The 17,391-nt window shown below is 42.7% G+C and overlaps 1 protein-coding gene across 3 annotated transcripts in view; it reads left to right on the plus strand.

The window, feature by feature from the left end:
* The window catches only part of erbin (erbb2 interacting protein), a 287,800-nt gene that overhangs the window by 215,266 nt on the left and 55,143 nt on the right, over nt 1-17,391 (plus strand). For all 3 annotated transcript variants that reach the window (XM_068029426.1, XM_068029428.1, XM_068029427.1), the window contains exons 14-15: nt 6,045-6,144; nt 11,366-11,487. In XM_068029426.1, the coding sequence (XP_067885527.1) occupies nt 6,045-6,144; nt 11,366-11,487 (222 nt within the window). The remainder of the gene's footprint in view (nt 1-6,044; nt 6,145-11,365; nt 11,488-17,391) is intronic.

Genomic DNA, 17,391 nt, shown 5'->3' on the forward strand with positions numbered 1-17,391 from the left:
CCACTTGTCTGCCCATTCTGCTAGCCTATCTCCTGTTGCAGCGGATTGATATCATCCTCACTGTTTGCCACATCTTCAAGTATGGTATCATCAGCAAATTTTGAAATTTTACTCCGTATTCCTATATCCCAGTCATTCATATATATCAAACAAAGCAGTGATCCTAGCAATGACTGTTGGGGAACACCACTGTCTACCATCCTCTAGTCTGAAAAACAACCATTTACCATGACTTGCTGTTTTCTGTCCTTAAGCCATTTTTTTAATTGCAAGCTGACACTGTCCCTCTTATTCCATGAGCCTCAATTTTGTTAACGAACTTTGCTGTGGTACTTCGTCTATGTGATTTTAAGGAAGGGTTTGACAACATAAGAACTAGGAGCAGGAGTAGGCAATTCAGCCCCTCGAGCCTGCTCCACCATTCAATCCGATCATGGCTGATCTCATCTCTGCCTCAACTCCACTCTCCTGCCCGTTCTCCATAACCCTTCAACCCTTTACTAATTAAAAATCTGTCTATCTCCTTCTTAAATTTACTGAATGTCCCAGCATCAACCGCACTCTGGAGTAGTGAATTCCATAAACTCGTGACCCTTTGAGAGAAGTAATTTCTCCTCATCTCTGTTTTAAATCTGCTACTCCTTATCCTAAAACTATGAGCTCTTGTTCTAGATTGCCCCACAAGAGGAAACATCCTCTCTATGTCTACTTTGTCAATCCCCTTAATCATCTTATATACCGCAACTAGATCGCCTCTCATTCTTCTAAACTCCAGAGAGTAAATGGCTAAACTGCTCAATTTCTCTTCATAAGACAAACCCCTCATCTCTGGAATCAATCTAGTGAACCTCCTCTGAACTGCCTCCAATGCAACTACATCCCTCCTCAAGTAAGGGGACCAAAACTGTTTGCAATACTCCAAGGTGCCTTATACAGTTGCAGCAACACTTCCCTACTTTTATACTCTATTCTTTTAGTAATAAATGCCAAAATTCCATTTGCCTTCCTTATTACCTGCTGCACCTGCATACTAGTTTTCTGTGATTCATACACAAGGACACCCAGATCCCTCTGCATGGAAATACTCTGAAGTTTCTCTCCATTTAAATAATAATTTGCCTTTCTCTTCTTCCGACCAAAATGGATAACCTCACACGTATCCATGTTAAACTCCATCTGCCAAATTTTGGCCCGTTCACCTAACCTGTCCATATCCATTTGTAAATTTCTTATTTCTTTATTGCAACTTACTATCCCACCTATTTTAGTGTCATCTGCAAATTTAGCTATAGTACCTTCTATCCCTGCATCCAAGTCATTAATATAGATTGTGAATAGTTGGGGCCCGAGGACCGAACCCTATGGCACCTAGTTACATCTTGCCAGTCGCCCATTTATCCTGACTCTCTGTTTTCTGTTGGTTAGCCAATCCTCTATCAAAGCTAATAAATTGCCCCTAACCCCATGTGATCTTACCTTGTGTATTAAACTTTTGTGTGGCACCTTATCAAATGCCTTCTGGAAGTCCAGATATACTACATCTACAGGATCCCCATTATCCACTTTGCTTGTTACATCTTCGAAGAACTCTAGCAAATTAGTCAAACACGATTTACCCTTCATAAAACCATGCTGGCTCTGATGGATTGCGTTTTGACTTTCTAAATGTCCTGTTATTACTTCCTTAATAATGGATTCAGCAATTTCCCAACAACAGATGTTAAATTAACTGGTCTATAGTTTCCTACTTTCTGCCTCCCTCCTTTTTTGAATAAGTCTCCCGCATCCAGGGAATTTTGGAATATTATAACCAATGGATCCACTATCTCCACTGCCACTTCCTTGAAGACCCTAGGATGTAGGCCATCAGGCCCTGGGGACTTGTCTGCCTTCAATCCCAATAGTTTGCTCAGTACTTTTTTCCTAGTGATGATGATTGTTCTAAGTTCCTCCCTTCCTAAAACCTCTGCATTACTTGTTACTGTTGGGATGGTACTAGTGCCCTCCACTGTGAAAGCTGAGGCAAAATACTGATTTAGTGTCTCCGCCATTTCTGTGTTTCCCACCATTAACTCCCCAGTCTCATCCTCCAAGGGACCAACATTCACTTTAGCTATTCTATTCCCTTTTATATAGTTACAGAAGCTTTTGCTATCCGTTTATATTTTGTGCTAGTTTTCTTTCATAATTTACCTTTGCTCTTATTTTTTTAGTAACCCTTTGTTGATCTTTGAAAGTTTCCCAATCTTCCAGCCTGCCACTGGCCTTTGCAATATGGTATGTCTTAGTTTTTGTCTTTGTTACCCTTAACTTCCTTGCTTAGCCATGGATGTTTTTCCCCCTCTTAAAATCTTTCTCCCTCTCTGGAATATAGTTTAGGTGGGAGGATTTGAATATCTCCTTAAAAATCTGCCACTGCTCATCAACTGTCCTACCTTTTAGTCTTCCTGCCCAGTCCACTAGGGCCAAATCTGTCCTCATGCCTATGTAATTACCTTTGTTTAACTCCAGAACGCTAGTGTGGGACTCCAGTTTCTCACCCTCAAACTGAATTTGAAATTCGAGCATGCTATGATCACTCTTCCCTAGAGGATCTTTAACTATGAGATCATTAATTAATCCCACCTCATTACACAATACCAAATCTAGAATAACCTGGTACCTGGTTGGTTACTTAACATATTGCTCCAAAAAACAATCTCTAATACATTCAATGAACTCTCCCTCAAGGCTCCCCTTGCCAATATGATGAATCCATTCTATATGCATATTAAAATCCCCCATGATTGTTGCCATACCTTTTCTTGCAAGGCTCCAGTATTTCCTGGTTTATACTGTGCCCCACTGAAGAACTACTGTTTGGGGACCTATAGATTACTCCTACCAGGGTTGTCTTTCCCTTGCTATTACTTATTTCTACCCAAACTGATTCTACGTATTGATCTCCAGTGCCTATATCATTTCTCACTACAGCACTGATCTCTTCCTTTACTAACAAAGCTACGCCACCTCCTTTTACTTCCTGCCCATCTTTCCGAAATACTGAGTACCCTCTCAAATTCTCAAACCTGGTTTGCCTGCAACCACGTCTCAGTAATCGCCACTAAATCATACCCATTCGTCTCTATCCACCGCATTCGCCTCATCAGCCTTCTCTGTTACTTCTAGAAAATCATAGAAAGTTTAAGAGACAGAAAGAGGCCACTTGGCCCATCGTGTCTGTGCCGGCTGAAAACGATCCACCTATTCTAATCTCACCTTCCAGCAATTGGTCCGTAGCCCTGCAGATTACGGCACTTGTGCATATCCAGACTCCTTTTGAATGAGATGAGGATCTCTGCCTCAACTACCCTTTCAGACCATCACCACCCTCTGGGTGAAAAAGTTTTTCTTCTTCTCCCCTTGGCACTGACCCCTCTGCTAAGGTGAATAGACCCTTCACCTCCACTCTATCCAAATTTTGTACATTTCAATCAGATCTCTCCTCAGTCTTTGGTCCAAGGAGAACAATCCCAGCCTATCCAATCTTTCCTCATAGCTGCATGTTTCCAGTCCTGGCAACATCCTCGTAAATCTTACCTGTACCCTGTGTAGTGCAATTACATCCTTTCTGTAATGAGGTGACCAGAACTGAACACAGCACTCGAGTTGTGGCTTAACCATTGAGTTACACAGTTCCAGCATAACCTCCCTGCTCTTGTATTCTATACCTCGGCTAATAAAGGAAAGGATTCCATATGCCTTCTTAACCACCTTATTGACCTGATTTTTCATTTAAAAAATTCAATTAAATTAGTCAAGCACAATCTGCCTTTTACAGATCTGTGCTGGCTATCTTTAATTAACTCAAACCTCTCCAAGTGCCTGTTTGATTTATTTTTTCCCCTGATTATTGTTTCTAAAGCTTTACCCACCATTGATATACTGACTGGCCTGTAGTTGGTAGGACTGTCCTTACACACTTCCTTGAATAAGGGTGTCACATTTGCCACTCTCCAGTCCTCTAACACGTCACCCATATCTAGGGAAGATTAGAAGATTATGGCAAGTCCTTTTGCTATCTCTACCCGCACTTTCTTGAGCAACTTGGCATGCAAGCCATCCAGACCAGATAACTTATCCAGTCTAAGCATAGCCATCCTTTTCTTTACATCCTGTCTCTCCATTTTCACACCATCCATTACCTTTTATCATCTCTGCTTCTACTGATATTTTATCAGGATCCTCTTCCTTAGTAAACACCAATACAAAGTACTCGTTAAGCATTCTACCTTGCCCTTTGCCTCTAAGCATATATTACCCTCTTTGTCCCTAATGGGCCCCACTCCACCTCTTATTACCCATTTACTATTTACATGCTGATAGAAGATTTTTGGGTTCCCTTTTATGTTGAATGCCATTCTATTCTCATAATCTTTCTTTACCAGTCTTATTTTCCTCTTCACTTCCTCTTTTAACTTAATTGTATTTGGCCTGCTCCTTGATTCAAGAATTGCGTCATATACCTTTTTTTGTGTCGTCATAATCTCTCTCTCCCTTGTCATCCATGGAGCCCTAGCTTTGGTTTCCGCACCTTTTTGCCCTTGTTGGAATGTATGTAGCCTGTACCTGAACGATCACCCATTGTTCTGAGTTTTTCCTGCCAGTTTGGTACCATTTTACCCTGGCTAGCCTGTATTTCACTCAATTATTTCCTATACTCCATGCTAGTACTTAACCAGCCCTGATACTGTCCTTTTCACATGGTTTAACTTAAAGCATTTTTTTATTTGTTGCTCCTGCTGTAGCTGTTTCAGTATTCTCTTCACCTGGAGTATCTTTAACACTGTCTGTTATGACCAGGTGAGCAATATGTCTAGCTGTCTTTTACTGTCTTCACCTGGTCTTCTTGTAACGGGGTTTAATTTTAAACACGTTGTATTTTGAGCTCCCCTTTTTGTAAATATTTATTCACAGTTTCCAATTATAAGGCAAAGAACTGAGCACACACAGGCTTTCTTTGGTTTAAAGCAGAAAGGAAATTTATTAAACCTTAAAGTTATGCTCTAATATGGTTCTCACTTACGGATATACGATGCACTCATGCTAGAATGCACACGCAATATAAACCTGCAAAAATAGGGACAGAAAAGAGAAAAGAATATAAGTAGAACAGTTTGAGGCAATATCTTGTTACGGTTTCTCGAGCTCGCTGTAGTCCTTGATGGACGTTATATTCTTGCATTTCATTGGGGCCCAGTATTCATATTAAAACTTTGTTTATGTGGCAAACCTTTCTCTCTGAGTTTCACGTGTCTTCAATGGTTTCAGTTCCCTGAGAGATGAGCAGATGTTCTTGCTTCAATTCCAGGAGCACACGGCATTCTGCCTGGCAATTCCTTTGTTTGGGAGTTCAAATTCAAAAAAAACTCCCAGGTTGCCCAGTAGGTTAGTTATGTGACTAGTTCCTTATATGGAACAGTCTCCATGTCTTTGGTTGGAGGTCCAAATTTCTCTGTCATAGCCAGTCAGCCATGTGACTAAAACTGGTCTGACCACTTATGTGTATTGGAGGAACACTGCTGGATTCCCATTGTTTCAACATTGTCTGTTACCATGGAAATATCTTTCCAGTCAGAGATTGCAATTTTTAAAGTTTTAATGCTCATGTGGCGAAATAATATATGCCTCAGTCTGGCAGGTTGGGGTTTGACTGACACTGTTTATGAACTGAACTATCCTTTTAATCATGAAATAAATACAATTTGCTCTAGAGTTTCTGAGGTGGAAAGGACACTTTGACCAGGGATCCTTTTTGTGATTGTTATCCAGCAAGTCTTCTGGAAGTGAACACTTGTCTGCACTGTGAGAACGTATATGAGATCGACTATGATGACCACCTGAAATCAAGTAGCCAGCTCGCTCAGCTTACAGTGGCGAACTGTGTGAAGTACCTGAGGATGGCACTCATGGAATGTTATCTTAACGTGTTGTTGCTTTTAAGAGAAGGTGGCTGGGGAGGAAAATGGACGTAAAAGAACTAACATTTAGCTTCTCCTTTGCAGTCCAAACCGCTTATTCCACTTCAGAAAGAGGTGGATCCAGATACACAGAAGCAAGTGCTCACAAACTACATGTTCCCTCAACAACCTAGGACAGAAGATGGTAGGTATTAGTAAAATTTTGGGTAATCCCCATTTGTGTCACAAATGGTTTCAAGTCCTCTTTCAGACTACTGCTTCTGACCTTTTGCAATGGGTCTAAGTAGGTTATTCATGTCAGTCTGATATTTATCATAGTATGATACAGCTAAGAAAGAGGCTTTTTGGCCCCAAGTGCCTATGCTGACTCCTTGGTAGAGCTATCTAATGAGGAACCAAAACACATAGGACTTAAGAGCATGAGTAGGCCATTCAGCCCTTAGACCCTTTGATAAGATCATGGCTGATCTGGTTGTGGTCTCAACTCCACTTTTCTGTTGGCTGCCGCCATAACCTTTGACTCCATTGTCTATCAAAAATCTATCTAACTCAGCCTTGAAGAAATTCAATGACCCAGTCTCCCCTGCTTTCTGGGGAAGAGAATTGCACAGACTAATGACCCTTTGAGGAAAAAAAACTCCTCATCTCTGTCTTAAAAGGGAGGCCTCTTATTCTTAAACTGTGTCCCCTAGTTCTAGTCGCCCCCACAAGAGGAAACATCCTCCCGGTATCCACTTTATCAGGTCCCCTCAGGATCTTACATATTTCAATAAGATCACCTCTCATTCTTCTGAAGTCCAGTAGGTATAGGCCCAATCTGTTCCACCTTTCTTCGTAAGATAAGCCCTTCGTCCCTGGAATTAGTCAAGTGAACCTTCTCTGAACTGCTTCCAACGCAATTAAACCATTTGTCAAATAAGGAGACCAAAACTGTACACAGTGTACTCTAGATGTGGTCTCACCAAGATTCTGTACTGCTGCGGTAAAACTTCCCTACTTTTATATTCCATTCCCCTTGCAATAAATGCCAACATACCATTTGCCTTTTTAATCGCTTTCTGTACCTACATACTAAGCTTTTATGATTCATACGCCAGGACACTCAGATCCCTCTGTACCACTGAGTTCTGCAATCTCTCTCCATTCAAATAGTATACAGCTTTTCTATTCTTCCTGCAAAGTGGACAAGTTCACATTTTTCCATATTATTTGCCATCTGCCTAAATTTTTGCCCACTCACTCACTTAACCTGTCTATTTCCCTTTGTAGACTCTTTACCTCCTCTTGACACCTTACCTTCCCTCCTATCTTGGTGTCATTGGCAAATTTAGCTGCCATACATTCAGCCCCTTCATCCAAGTCATTGATATAAATTGTAAATAGTTGAGGCCCGGCACTGATCCCTGTGGAACTTCATTAGTTACAGGTTGCCAATCTGAAAAAGACCCATTTATCCCTACTCTCTTGCTTCCTGTTAACTAACCAGTCTTTATCCATGCTAATATGTTACCCACTGACCCCCCCACCCCACACCCCCCCCCCCCCTCCCTCACCCCACACCTTGTGCTCTTAGCTTGTGTAGTAACCTTTGATGTGGCACCTTATCAGTTAGTCCCATTCCACTGTTCTTTTCCCATAGCCCCATCTTAAAAAGATTCCTGCAAATATTTTATTTAATTTCCTTTTGAAAGTTGCTACTGAGTCAGCTTTGGTCACTCTTTTATAGAGTCATAGGATTATACAGCACAGAAGCAGGTCCTTCGGCCCATTGTGTCTGTGCCGGCCATTAAGCACCTATCTATTCTAATCCCATTTTCCATCACTTGGCCCGTAGTCTTGTATGCAATGGCATTTCAAGAGCTCATCCAAATACTTCTTAGAAGTTGTGAGGGTTCCTGCCTCTACCACCCCTTCGGGCAGTGCGTTCCAGATTCCAACCACCCTCTGGGTGAAAAACCTTTTCCTGAAATCCCCTTTAAACCTTCTGCCCCTTAACTTAAATCTCTGCCCCCTGGTTATTGACCCCTCCCCTAAGGGAAAAAGTTTCTTCCTATCTATCCTATCAATGCCCCTCATAATTTTGTATACCCCAATCAGGTCCCCCCTCAGCCTTCTCTGCTCTAAGGAAAACAACCCTAGCCTATCCAGCCTTTCCTCATAGCTGAAATGCTCCAGCCCAGGCAACATCCTGATGAATCTCCTCTGCACCCTCTCCAGTGCAATCACATCCTTCCTCTTATGTGACCAGAGCTGTACACAGTACTTCAGCTGTGGCCTAACTAGCATTTTATACAGCTCCATAATAACCTCCCTGCTCTTGTATTCTGTGTCTCGGCTAATAAAGGCAAGTATCCCATTATGCCTTCCTAACCACCTTTTCTACCTGTGCTGCTGCCTTCAGTGATCTTTGGACAAGTACACCAAGGTCCATCTGACCCTCTACTTCCTATGGTCCTACCATCCATTGTATATTCCCTTACCTTGTTTGTCCTCCCAAGATGCATCACCTCACACTTCTCAGGATTAAATTCCATTTGCTACTGCTCCGCCCATCTTACCAGTCTATCTTTATCGTCCTGTAATCTTCAGGTTTTCCTCCTCACTATTTATGACCCCACCAATTTTAGTGTCATCTGCAAACGTACTGATCATACCTCCTATATTTATGTCTAAATCATTAATGTACACTAGAAACAGCAAGGGTCCCAGCACTGAACCCTGCAGTACACCACTGGTCACAGGCTTCCATTTGCAAAAACAACCCTCGACCATCACCCTCTGCCTCCTGCCACTAAGCCAATTTTGGGTCTAATTTGCCAAATTGCCCTGGATCTCATGGGCTCTTACCTTCTTAACCAATCTCCCATGCGGGACCTTATCAAAAGCCTTCCTGAAGTCCATGTAGACTACATCAACTGCTTTACCCTCATCTACACACCTAATCACCTCCTTGAAAAATTCAATCAAGTTAGTTAGACACAATCTCCCCCTGACAAAGCCATGCTGACTATCCCTGATTAATCCCTGCCTCTCCAAGTGGAGATTAATCCTGTCCCTCAGAATTTTTTCCAATAGTTTCCCTACCACTGATAGACTCATTGGCCTGTAATTATCTGGTTTATCCCTGCTACCCTTCTTGAATAATGGTACCACATCCGCTGTCCTCCAATCCTCTGGTACCTCTCCTGTTGCCAGAGAGGATTTGAAAATTTGTGTCAGAGCCCCTGCAATCTCCTCCCTTGCCTCACATAACAGCCTGGGATACATCTCATCTGGGCCTGGGGATTTATCCACTTTTAAGCCCGCTAAAACAGCTAATACTTCCTCCCTTTCAATGCTAATTTGTTCAAGTATATCAGACAGTTGAGATCATCATAACTCGCTGCTTTTTTAAAAAAAAACGTTTCCAGATGTTGCCTCCAGTTCTTTTGCCAATCACCTATAAATCTATGTCCTCTAGTTACTGACCCTTTTGCCACTGAAAGCAGTTTCTCCTTATTTACTCTCTCAAAAATATTCATGATTTTAAACACCTCTATTTCCTCTTAACCTTCTCTGCTTTAAGTAAACGAACCGTGGATTCTCTGCCCTTTGTTTTTATTTGTTCATGGGATGTGTGTGTCACTGGCAAGGCCAACATTTATTGCACTTCCCTAAATACCCTCAAGAAGGTGATGGCGAGTTTCTGTGAAGTGTCTCTCGTACCTGAAGTTCCTTATCCCTGGTGTCATTCCAGTAAATCTCTTCTGCACCCTCTCTTAGGCCTTGATATCTTCCTAAAATGTGATGCCCAGAATTGAACATCTTGCGTCAGCTGAGGCTTAACATTAAATCTGTTTACAATAGTCCTGTCCAGTTTCTACTGCCACCTTGATGAGGACAAGTAATTCAATGCAGATTGAGAATCGAACCTAGCAATGTGATTTATATAGCTCACCTACCTAACTGAATAAACTCACTGAGCCACTGGGGAAGCTGGGAAAGCAAATTAATTTGTTACAAGTATTTATCACCCAAATTGCCTTGTAGAATAGATGTCAGCTTATTGTTACCACATTTTCTCATGACCATTAACACATAGAATGCAGACATGATGAACTGAATGGCCTCCTGTGCCATAAATTTCTATGAGTACTCTGGAGTGATTTACAAGGCCATATTACCAGAGAGGTTCAAATAATACTCTATTATTATTCAGGACTAAAGTTCTAACCAGATTAGATGCAGAATAAAGCTTCCTTTATTACTTTTTCAAAATGATATAATTGTAGAGAACTGCACAATAGTGTGACATTTCCATTACCCACACCAGGCATCTTTGTGGCCTGTGAGTTAACTCGCAATTTCTATTGAATTGGACCCTGGAGGCAAGTTGCTATATTGGATTACACAATGGGCTTTTTTCTCTGACCTAGTTTTGAATAAAGTTCAGACTAATGGGACGGAAATCTGCAGCTTGGAAGTGACTACTTGAAGTCATTTTGGCTGGTCTCAATCCAGGTTTGAGTGGGTTGGAACCATGGCACGAAGCTCCCCCTAAATCAGCCAGCCCACTCTGGGAAGTCACCGGATCGCTGTTGCGGGAAATTCAAAAATCTAGTGCAGTGGGCTTGGATGGAGATACTTTTACAGTAGCAGGAGTTGACTTTGCACCCGACCATTGCTATACCTGGCTTGATGCTAAATAAAAAAATAAAGTGCATGAAATGGAAAGATTTCCGTTTATCTCCCCTAACATCCCTTACCTTGATGCGCACAAAGTAAACTTAAAATAATGGCCATTTATTCTGAACACCTATTAACACTGCTCAAACACATTACATACAAAGCTTGTAATCAGTGAAGAAACTCGGGTGCCAGAGCTGAAAGGTGATGTATTAATCCACCGCAGTTGTTAACAGTGTGTAAAGTTACATGTCACATTGTGGAGAGAGCCTTTTCATGCCTCCCTCGAAGTACCAGGACTGCTCAACTAATGCTTTTCACTTTTGAAAAGCATGTTAAAATCCCAAAGGCACTTGACACACAAGTAAGTACCTCCATGAAAATCATCTTTACATTCCATAACAGAGATGTTGTATTGTCACAACAGCTCCTGTGGCAGAATTTGGATGATAGCCAATTACTGCTGATTTCATGGCACTTAAATCAAATGTTTGACGGAGAATTTCTTAGCGTTTGTATAAAACAAATTTTGCAGATTTGATGTGTCAACTGCAAAACAAAAGAAAATACAATTTAATTCTGTTCATTGAAAATATTTAGGTTTAAAATATTGTAACTGTTTCGCTCAGTGCTTTGTTCAAGGTGGATTATATGCTAAATTTAATTGGGTGTTCCAGCAAAAATATACGGCCTACTATAAAAGATTTCTAATGGGAAACTGTATTCTGTTGCATCCCTAGTGTTGTTTATCTCGGATAATGAAAGTTTCAATCCTTCGCTGTGGGAGGAACAGAGGAAGCAGCGTGCTCAAGTGGCTTTTGAGTGCGATGAGGATAAGGATGAAAGAGAGGCACCACCACGGGTGAGTTCAATAAATAGACAAATGAAATGACACTTTTAAAGTCAGAAAATATAACTTTTGAGTGTTGAAAAGATAGCTATTTCATTTTAACCATAGCCACATTGATTGCACTCTGGCTTCAAGACCAGAAAATTCTGGACTTGAGCTCCAGGTCAGGGCTTGAATGCATTATCTACGCACTCTCGTGCAACACTGAGGGAGCACTGCATTGTCATAGATGAAACATTAAAACAATGTCTTCTCTGCTTGTTCCACGTGTTCAAGCACATGTTAAATGGATGTTAATTGATTTATGTCACTATTTAAAGAACAGGGACTTGTCCTGAGCCAAGCAATACCACCTGGAAACAGATTGGTCATTGTTTTCATTGCTGCATGTGGGACTTGGGTGCTACAGAATGGCTGTTGCATTTGCCTGCATATGTCACTGCACAGCAAACTATTATGAAAAGTACTTTGAAATGTCATGTCCTAGGTGCTATGCAAATGCAGATATTTTGCTGAACTGGGTAGTGATTGCAGTGTTAATAATTTGTGAGTTAGCACCTTTCTTGAATTAATTACCAGTCGCTAAATAACCCTGAGACATACATATTAGCTTATCATAGTTGAATGGTAAAATCAAATAATTATATTGCTTTCATTTACATTGTTAATTGGGTAATTTTTTGCCTTTTGAAAAATCTAGTATAGCCGTCATTGTGAGAAGTAATTTAAAAAGGGAGGCTTGCCATCAATATCATTTATATGATAAAAATGTCATCGTGCAGTAGAATGCTGTCACACACTGGAGCTCTGGGGCATGATACCATAGAGTGGAAGACTTTTAGCTGAGTGCCATTCCATAGGGAGAAAGCAACATAGCAAGGGAAGTTATTTTCAGGCTGCTCTTTCAGTTGGGTGGGTGGGGAAGAGTGGTGTAACAGGATAGACGATAACAGGCCTTAAACACTCAAGTTATATTTAACATTTATTCGTCTCTTGGATGTCAAAGCATTTTGCTTAGAGTTGAAGTAACTATAATTTTTTTTTAACCAATACTTCAGTATTTTTAAAAAGTACAGAAATATGGGGCTGGTTTTTGTAATGCCATGCTGGCGCGGAAAATGGAGGCCGCCCGCATGGGAGCCGTGCAGCCGTGATTTTTGTGGCGGGCAGCCACTTTACATACTCACGGCTGCCGCACCCCAATTACATAGTGAGGGCGGCATTGGCGACATCATTCACGGTATCCCTGATGTGGAAGCAGATGCTGGCACCATTTTTAAAAGGCTGCCAGCCCTGCAGACAGTTCAACCAAGTGCAGAGTTCACCCCTTCCCACCCCCCAACCCCCACCCCTTCCCTATATGCAAAGTTCAGAAAAAAATGGCGGTCCCACTTCCCCACCTCGGTCATGTCAGCTTTCCCCAAACGGGAAAGTGACGGCGTGTGAGTGCCACACTTTGTACTGAAGATTGGGAACTGAAGGTTAGATCGCTGCGGGTTAGATTTTAATTAATGCAACCATGTAATTTAAATATTTAAGCCAGGGTCCCGTTGCAGAGCGGCAGCAGGGCCGCCATGGAACTTCACCGCCACCGGGAAGATCAGGTCCGGCAATCCTGGTATTTGGTTCCATGGTAGGCTGCTGCCGCTCCAATTCTCTGGCCTGCCGCACCATGAAACCCGATGCTGGGATTGCCGGACCCGATCTGCTGTTAGTTCACAATTTATCGAAAATAAAATCACTGAGGGAAATATTCCAAAAGCCTTCTGTCCAAGTAACATTAGAGGCACAGCCTGTAATTTGTATGATTTTTATGTGACTTGCATGATAACATTGGACGTATCTTTGTAATAAAAGCAAAATATTGCAGATGCTGGAAATCTGAAATAAAACCAAAAAAGTGCAGGAAATACTCAGCAGGTCTGGCAGTTTCTGTGGAGAGAGAAGCAGATTTAACGTTTCAGGTCTGTGACCATTCATCAGAAAGTTCTGATGAAAGGTCACTGACCTGAAACGTTAACTTTGTTTCTCTCTCCACAGATGCTGCCAGATCTGCTGAGTATTTTCTGCACTATTTTGGACCTATCTTTGTGTTGGCTGGTAAATACTCAGTTATGAGTAGTTTTAAATTGATGTATTTTGATAGAAATATTAAATTCATTTTTTTACTGAAATTGAAATGTAGACAGGCCAACCAGGGGCGATGCCACATTGGATTTGGTACTGGGTAATGAACCCGGCCAGGTGTTAGATTTAGATGTAGGTGAGCACTTTGGTGATAGTGATCACAATTTGGTTAGGTTTACCTTAGCGATGGGCAGGGACAGGTATATACCGCAGGGCAAAAATTATAGCTGGGGGAAAGGAAATTATGATGCGATTAGGCAAGATTTAGGATGCGTAGGATGGGGAAGGAAACTGCAGGGGATGGGAACAATCGAAATGTGGAGCTTATTCAAGGAGCAGCTACTGCGTGTCCTTGATAAGTATGTACCTGTGAGGCAGGGAGGAAGTTGTCAAGCGAGGGAGCCGTGGTTTACTAAAGAAGTTGAAGAGCTTGTCAAGAGGAAGAAGAAGGCTTATGTTAGGATGAGACGTGAAGGCTCAGTTAGGGCGCTTGAGAGTTACAAGCTAGCCAGGAAGGATCTAAAGGAAGAGCTAAGACGAGCAAGGAGAGGACACGAGAAGTCATTGGCGGATAGGATCAGGGAAAATCCTAAGGCTTTCTATAGGTATATCAGGAATAAAAGAATGACTAGAGTTAGATTAGGGCCAATCAAGGATAGTAGTGGGAAGTTGTGTGTGGAATCAGAGGAGGTAGGGGAAGTGTTAAATGAATATTTTGCGTCAGTATTTACAGTAGAGAAAGAAAATGTTGTCGAGGAGAATACTGAGATTCAGGCTACTAGGCTAGATGGGATTGAGGTTCACAAGGAGGAGGTGTTATCAATTTTGGAAAGTGTGAAAATAGATAAGTCCCCTTGGCCAGATGGGATTTATCCTAGGATTCTCTGGGAAGCTAGGGAGGAGATTGCAGAGCCTTTGTCCTTGATCTTTATGTCGTCATTGTCGACAGGAATAGTGCCGGAAGACTGGAAGATAGCAAATGTTGTCCCCTTGTTCAAGAAGGGGAGTAGAGACAGCCCTGGTAATTATAGACCTGTGAGCCTTTCTTCGGTTGTGGGTAAAATGTTGGAAAAGGTTATAAGAGACAGGATTTATAATCATCTTGAAAAGAATAAGTTCATTAGCGATAGTCAGCACGGTTTTGTGAAGGGTAGGTCGTGCTTCACAAACCTTATTGAGTTTTTCGAGAAGGTGACCAAACAGGTGGATGAGGGTAAAGCAGTGGATGTGGTGTATATGGATTTCAGTAAGGCGTTTGATAAGGTTCCCCATGGTAGGCTATTGCAAAAAATACGGAAGTATGGGGTTGAAGGTGATTTAGAGCTTTGGATCAGAAATTGGCTAGCTGAAAGAAGACAGAGGGTGGTGGTTGATGGCAAATGTTCATCCTGGAGTTTAGTTACTAGTGGTGTACTGCAAGGATCTGTTATGGGGCCACTGCTGTTTGTCATTTTTATAAATGACCTGGAAGAGGGTGTAGAAGGGTGAGTTAGTAAATTTGCGGATGACACTAAGGTCGGTGGAGTTATGGATAGTGCCGAAGGATGTTGTAGGGTACAGAGGGACATAGATAGGCTGCAGAGCTGGGCTGAGAGATGGCAAATGGAGTTTAATGCGGAAAAGTGCGAGGTGATTCACTTTGGAAGGAGTAACAGGAATGCAGAGTACTGGGCTAATGGGAAGATTCTTGGTAGTGTAGATGAACAGAGAGATCTTGGTGTCCAGGTGCATAAATCCCTGAAGGTTGCTACCCAGGTTAATAGGGCTGTTAAGAAGGCATATGGTGTGTTAGCTTTTATTAGTAGGGGGATCGAGTTTTGGAGCCACGAGGTCATGCTGCAGCTGTACAAAACTCTGGTGAGACCGCACCTGGAGTATTGCATGCAGTTCTGGTCACCGCATTATAGGAAGGATGTGGAAGCTATGGAAAGGGTGCAGAGGAGATTTACTAGGATGTTACAAAAACAAGAAATGCTGGAATCACTCAGCAGGTCTGGCAGCATCTGTGGAAAGAGAAGCAGAGTTAACGTTTCGGGTCAGCGACCCTTCTTCGGAACTAGGATGTTGCCTGGTATGGAGGGAAGATCTTACGAGGAAAGGCTGAGGGACTTGAGGTTGTTTTCGTTGGAGAGAAGGAGGAGGAGAGGTGACTTAATAGAGACATATAAGATAATCAGAGGGTTAGATAGGGTGGATAGTGAGAGTCTTTTTCCTCGGATGGTGATGGCAAACACGAGGGGACATAGCTTTAAGTTGAGGGGTGATAGATATAGGACAGATGTCAGAGGTAGTTTCTTTACTCGAGAGTAGTAGGGGCATGGAACGCCCTGCCTGCAACAGTAGTAGACTCGCCAACTTTAAGGGCATTTAAGTGGTCATTGGATAGACATATGGATGAAAATGGAATAGTGTAGGTCAGATGGTTTCACAGGTCGGCAGAACATCGAGGGCCGAAGGGCCTGTACTGCGCTGTAGTGTTCTAATTCTAATTGAAGCTGTTTATTGGAATATGTTTGCTCCAGAGGTTGACAAGCAAGCAAAAACTTTAATGAAAAAACAGTTTCCTCGGGCTGAATTTTGTTGCAATCCCGACATCGGGCTCCGAAGTGGTGGGGGGTAGGTGGGGAGTGGAGCTGCCAGAAGATCGCGGCGGCCCACCATGGAGCCTGACGCCGGGATTGCCAGGCCTGATCTTCCCGACGGGTACGAGGCTCCGTGGCGGCACCCCCCCCCCCCCCCCCCCCCCACCCCACCTCCTACACCCTCCCACCCCCGGTTGCCCCGGGACCCAGCTTTGTATATTTAAATAAAGAACATGACTACATTAATATACTATTGGTTGCGATCTTACTGGCTGTCCGGGATCATCTGTGTGCGGGTAGCATTCGTGCCTACGCTTGCACGTCCAGGGAAAGCTGACGCCACTAAGGTGGGGAAGGGGGGAAACTTAGGATTTTTAGTGTAATGAGTGTGGCGAGGGGGTCGGCGGGGGGGGAGGGTCAACTGCATTTCTAGTGTAGGGGGGTGGGGAAAGGGGTGACCTCTGCACTTTGTGCATTTGGTGGGGAGGGAAAGGTCAACTATTCAGTATGATTTGTGTGGAATGGGGCTACCATTTACTTTCTGTGTATTGGGGGTTTATGTACAGTATAGTGGGTGTGGGGGGTTCCGGGTTGAACTTTGTACTCTCAGTGCAGGTCTGGCAGCCCTTGAAAAATGGCGCCAGTGGCTGTGCAGAGGCAGCTGATACAGTTGCCGGCGTCGCAGAGTCTGCCCCCACCACGTGATTGGGGGAGTCCGGTGGTGAGACCGTCCTTTGTATGGAAATGAGCTGCCGCACGCGAAATTATGGTGACGCATGGCCCATGCGTGCAGGCTGCCATTTTGTTCGCCTGCCACCACTCCCAGAGGTGGGAATAAAATTCTGCCCCTAGTTTGCACAGTGTGCAGTTTCTACTCCGTGTCTCATCAATCGCCTCCTATGTGATTTGGAGCTGCTTAACTTATAAGGGCTACAGCATCACCATGTGGACACAGTTATTGTTGTAACTACTCCATGACCAACATACTGTCAAAGCTCCGTACTTCACATCCCCACTCTTATACTTTAGAAATAATTTCTTTGAAGTGCAGCCTGATGTCTGGAACATGACTTGTATAGAAATCATTCATTTGGAATGGGTAATGTTTGAATGCTACTATACTGGAAAATGTTCATGCTGTTTACAAAGGTATGCCATGATACTGGCAGAAGGTAAAATTTGTAAAAGGAGAATTTAGAGAAAGAAA

This window comes from Heterodontus francisci, chromosome 4 (assembly GCF_036365525.1).
Source record: "Heterodontus francisci isolate sHetFra1 chromosome 4, sHetFra1.hap1, whole genome shotgun sequence".
NCBI classification, from domain to species: domain Eukaryota; kingdom Metazoa; phylum Chordata; class Chondrichthyes; order Heterodontiformes; family Heterodontidae; genus Heterodontus; species Heterodontus francisci.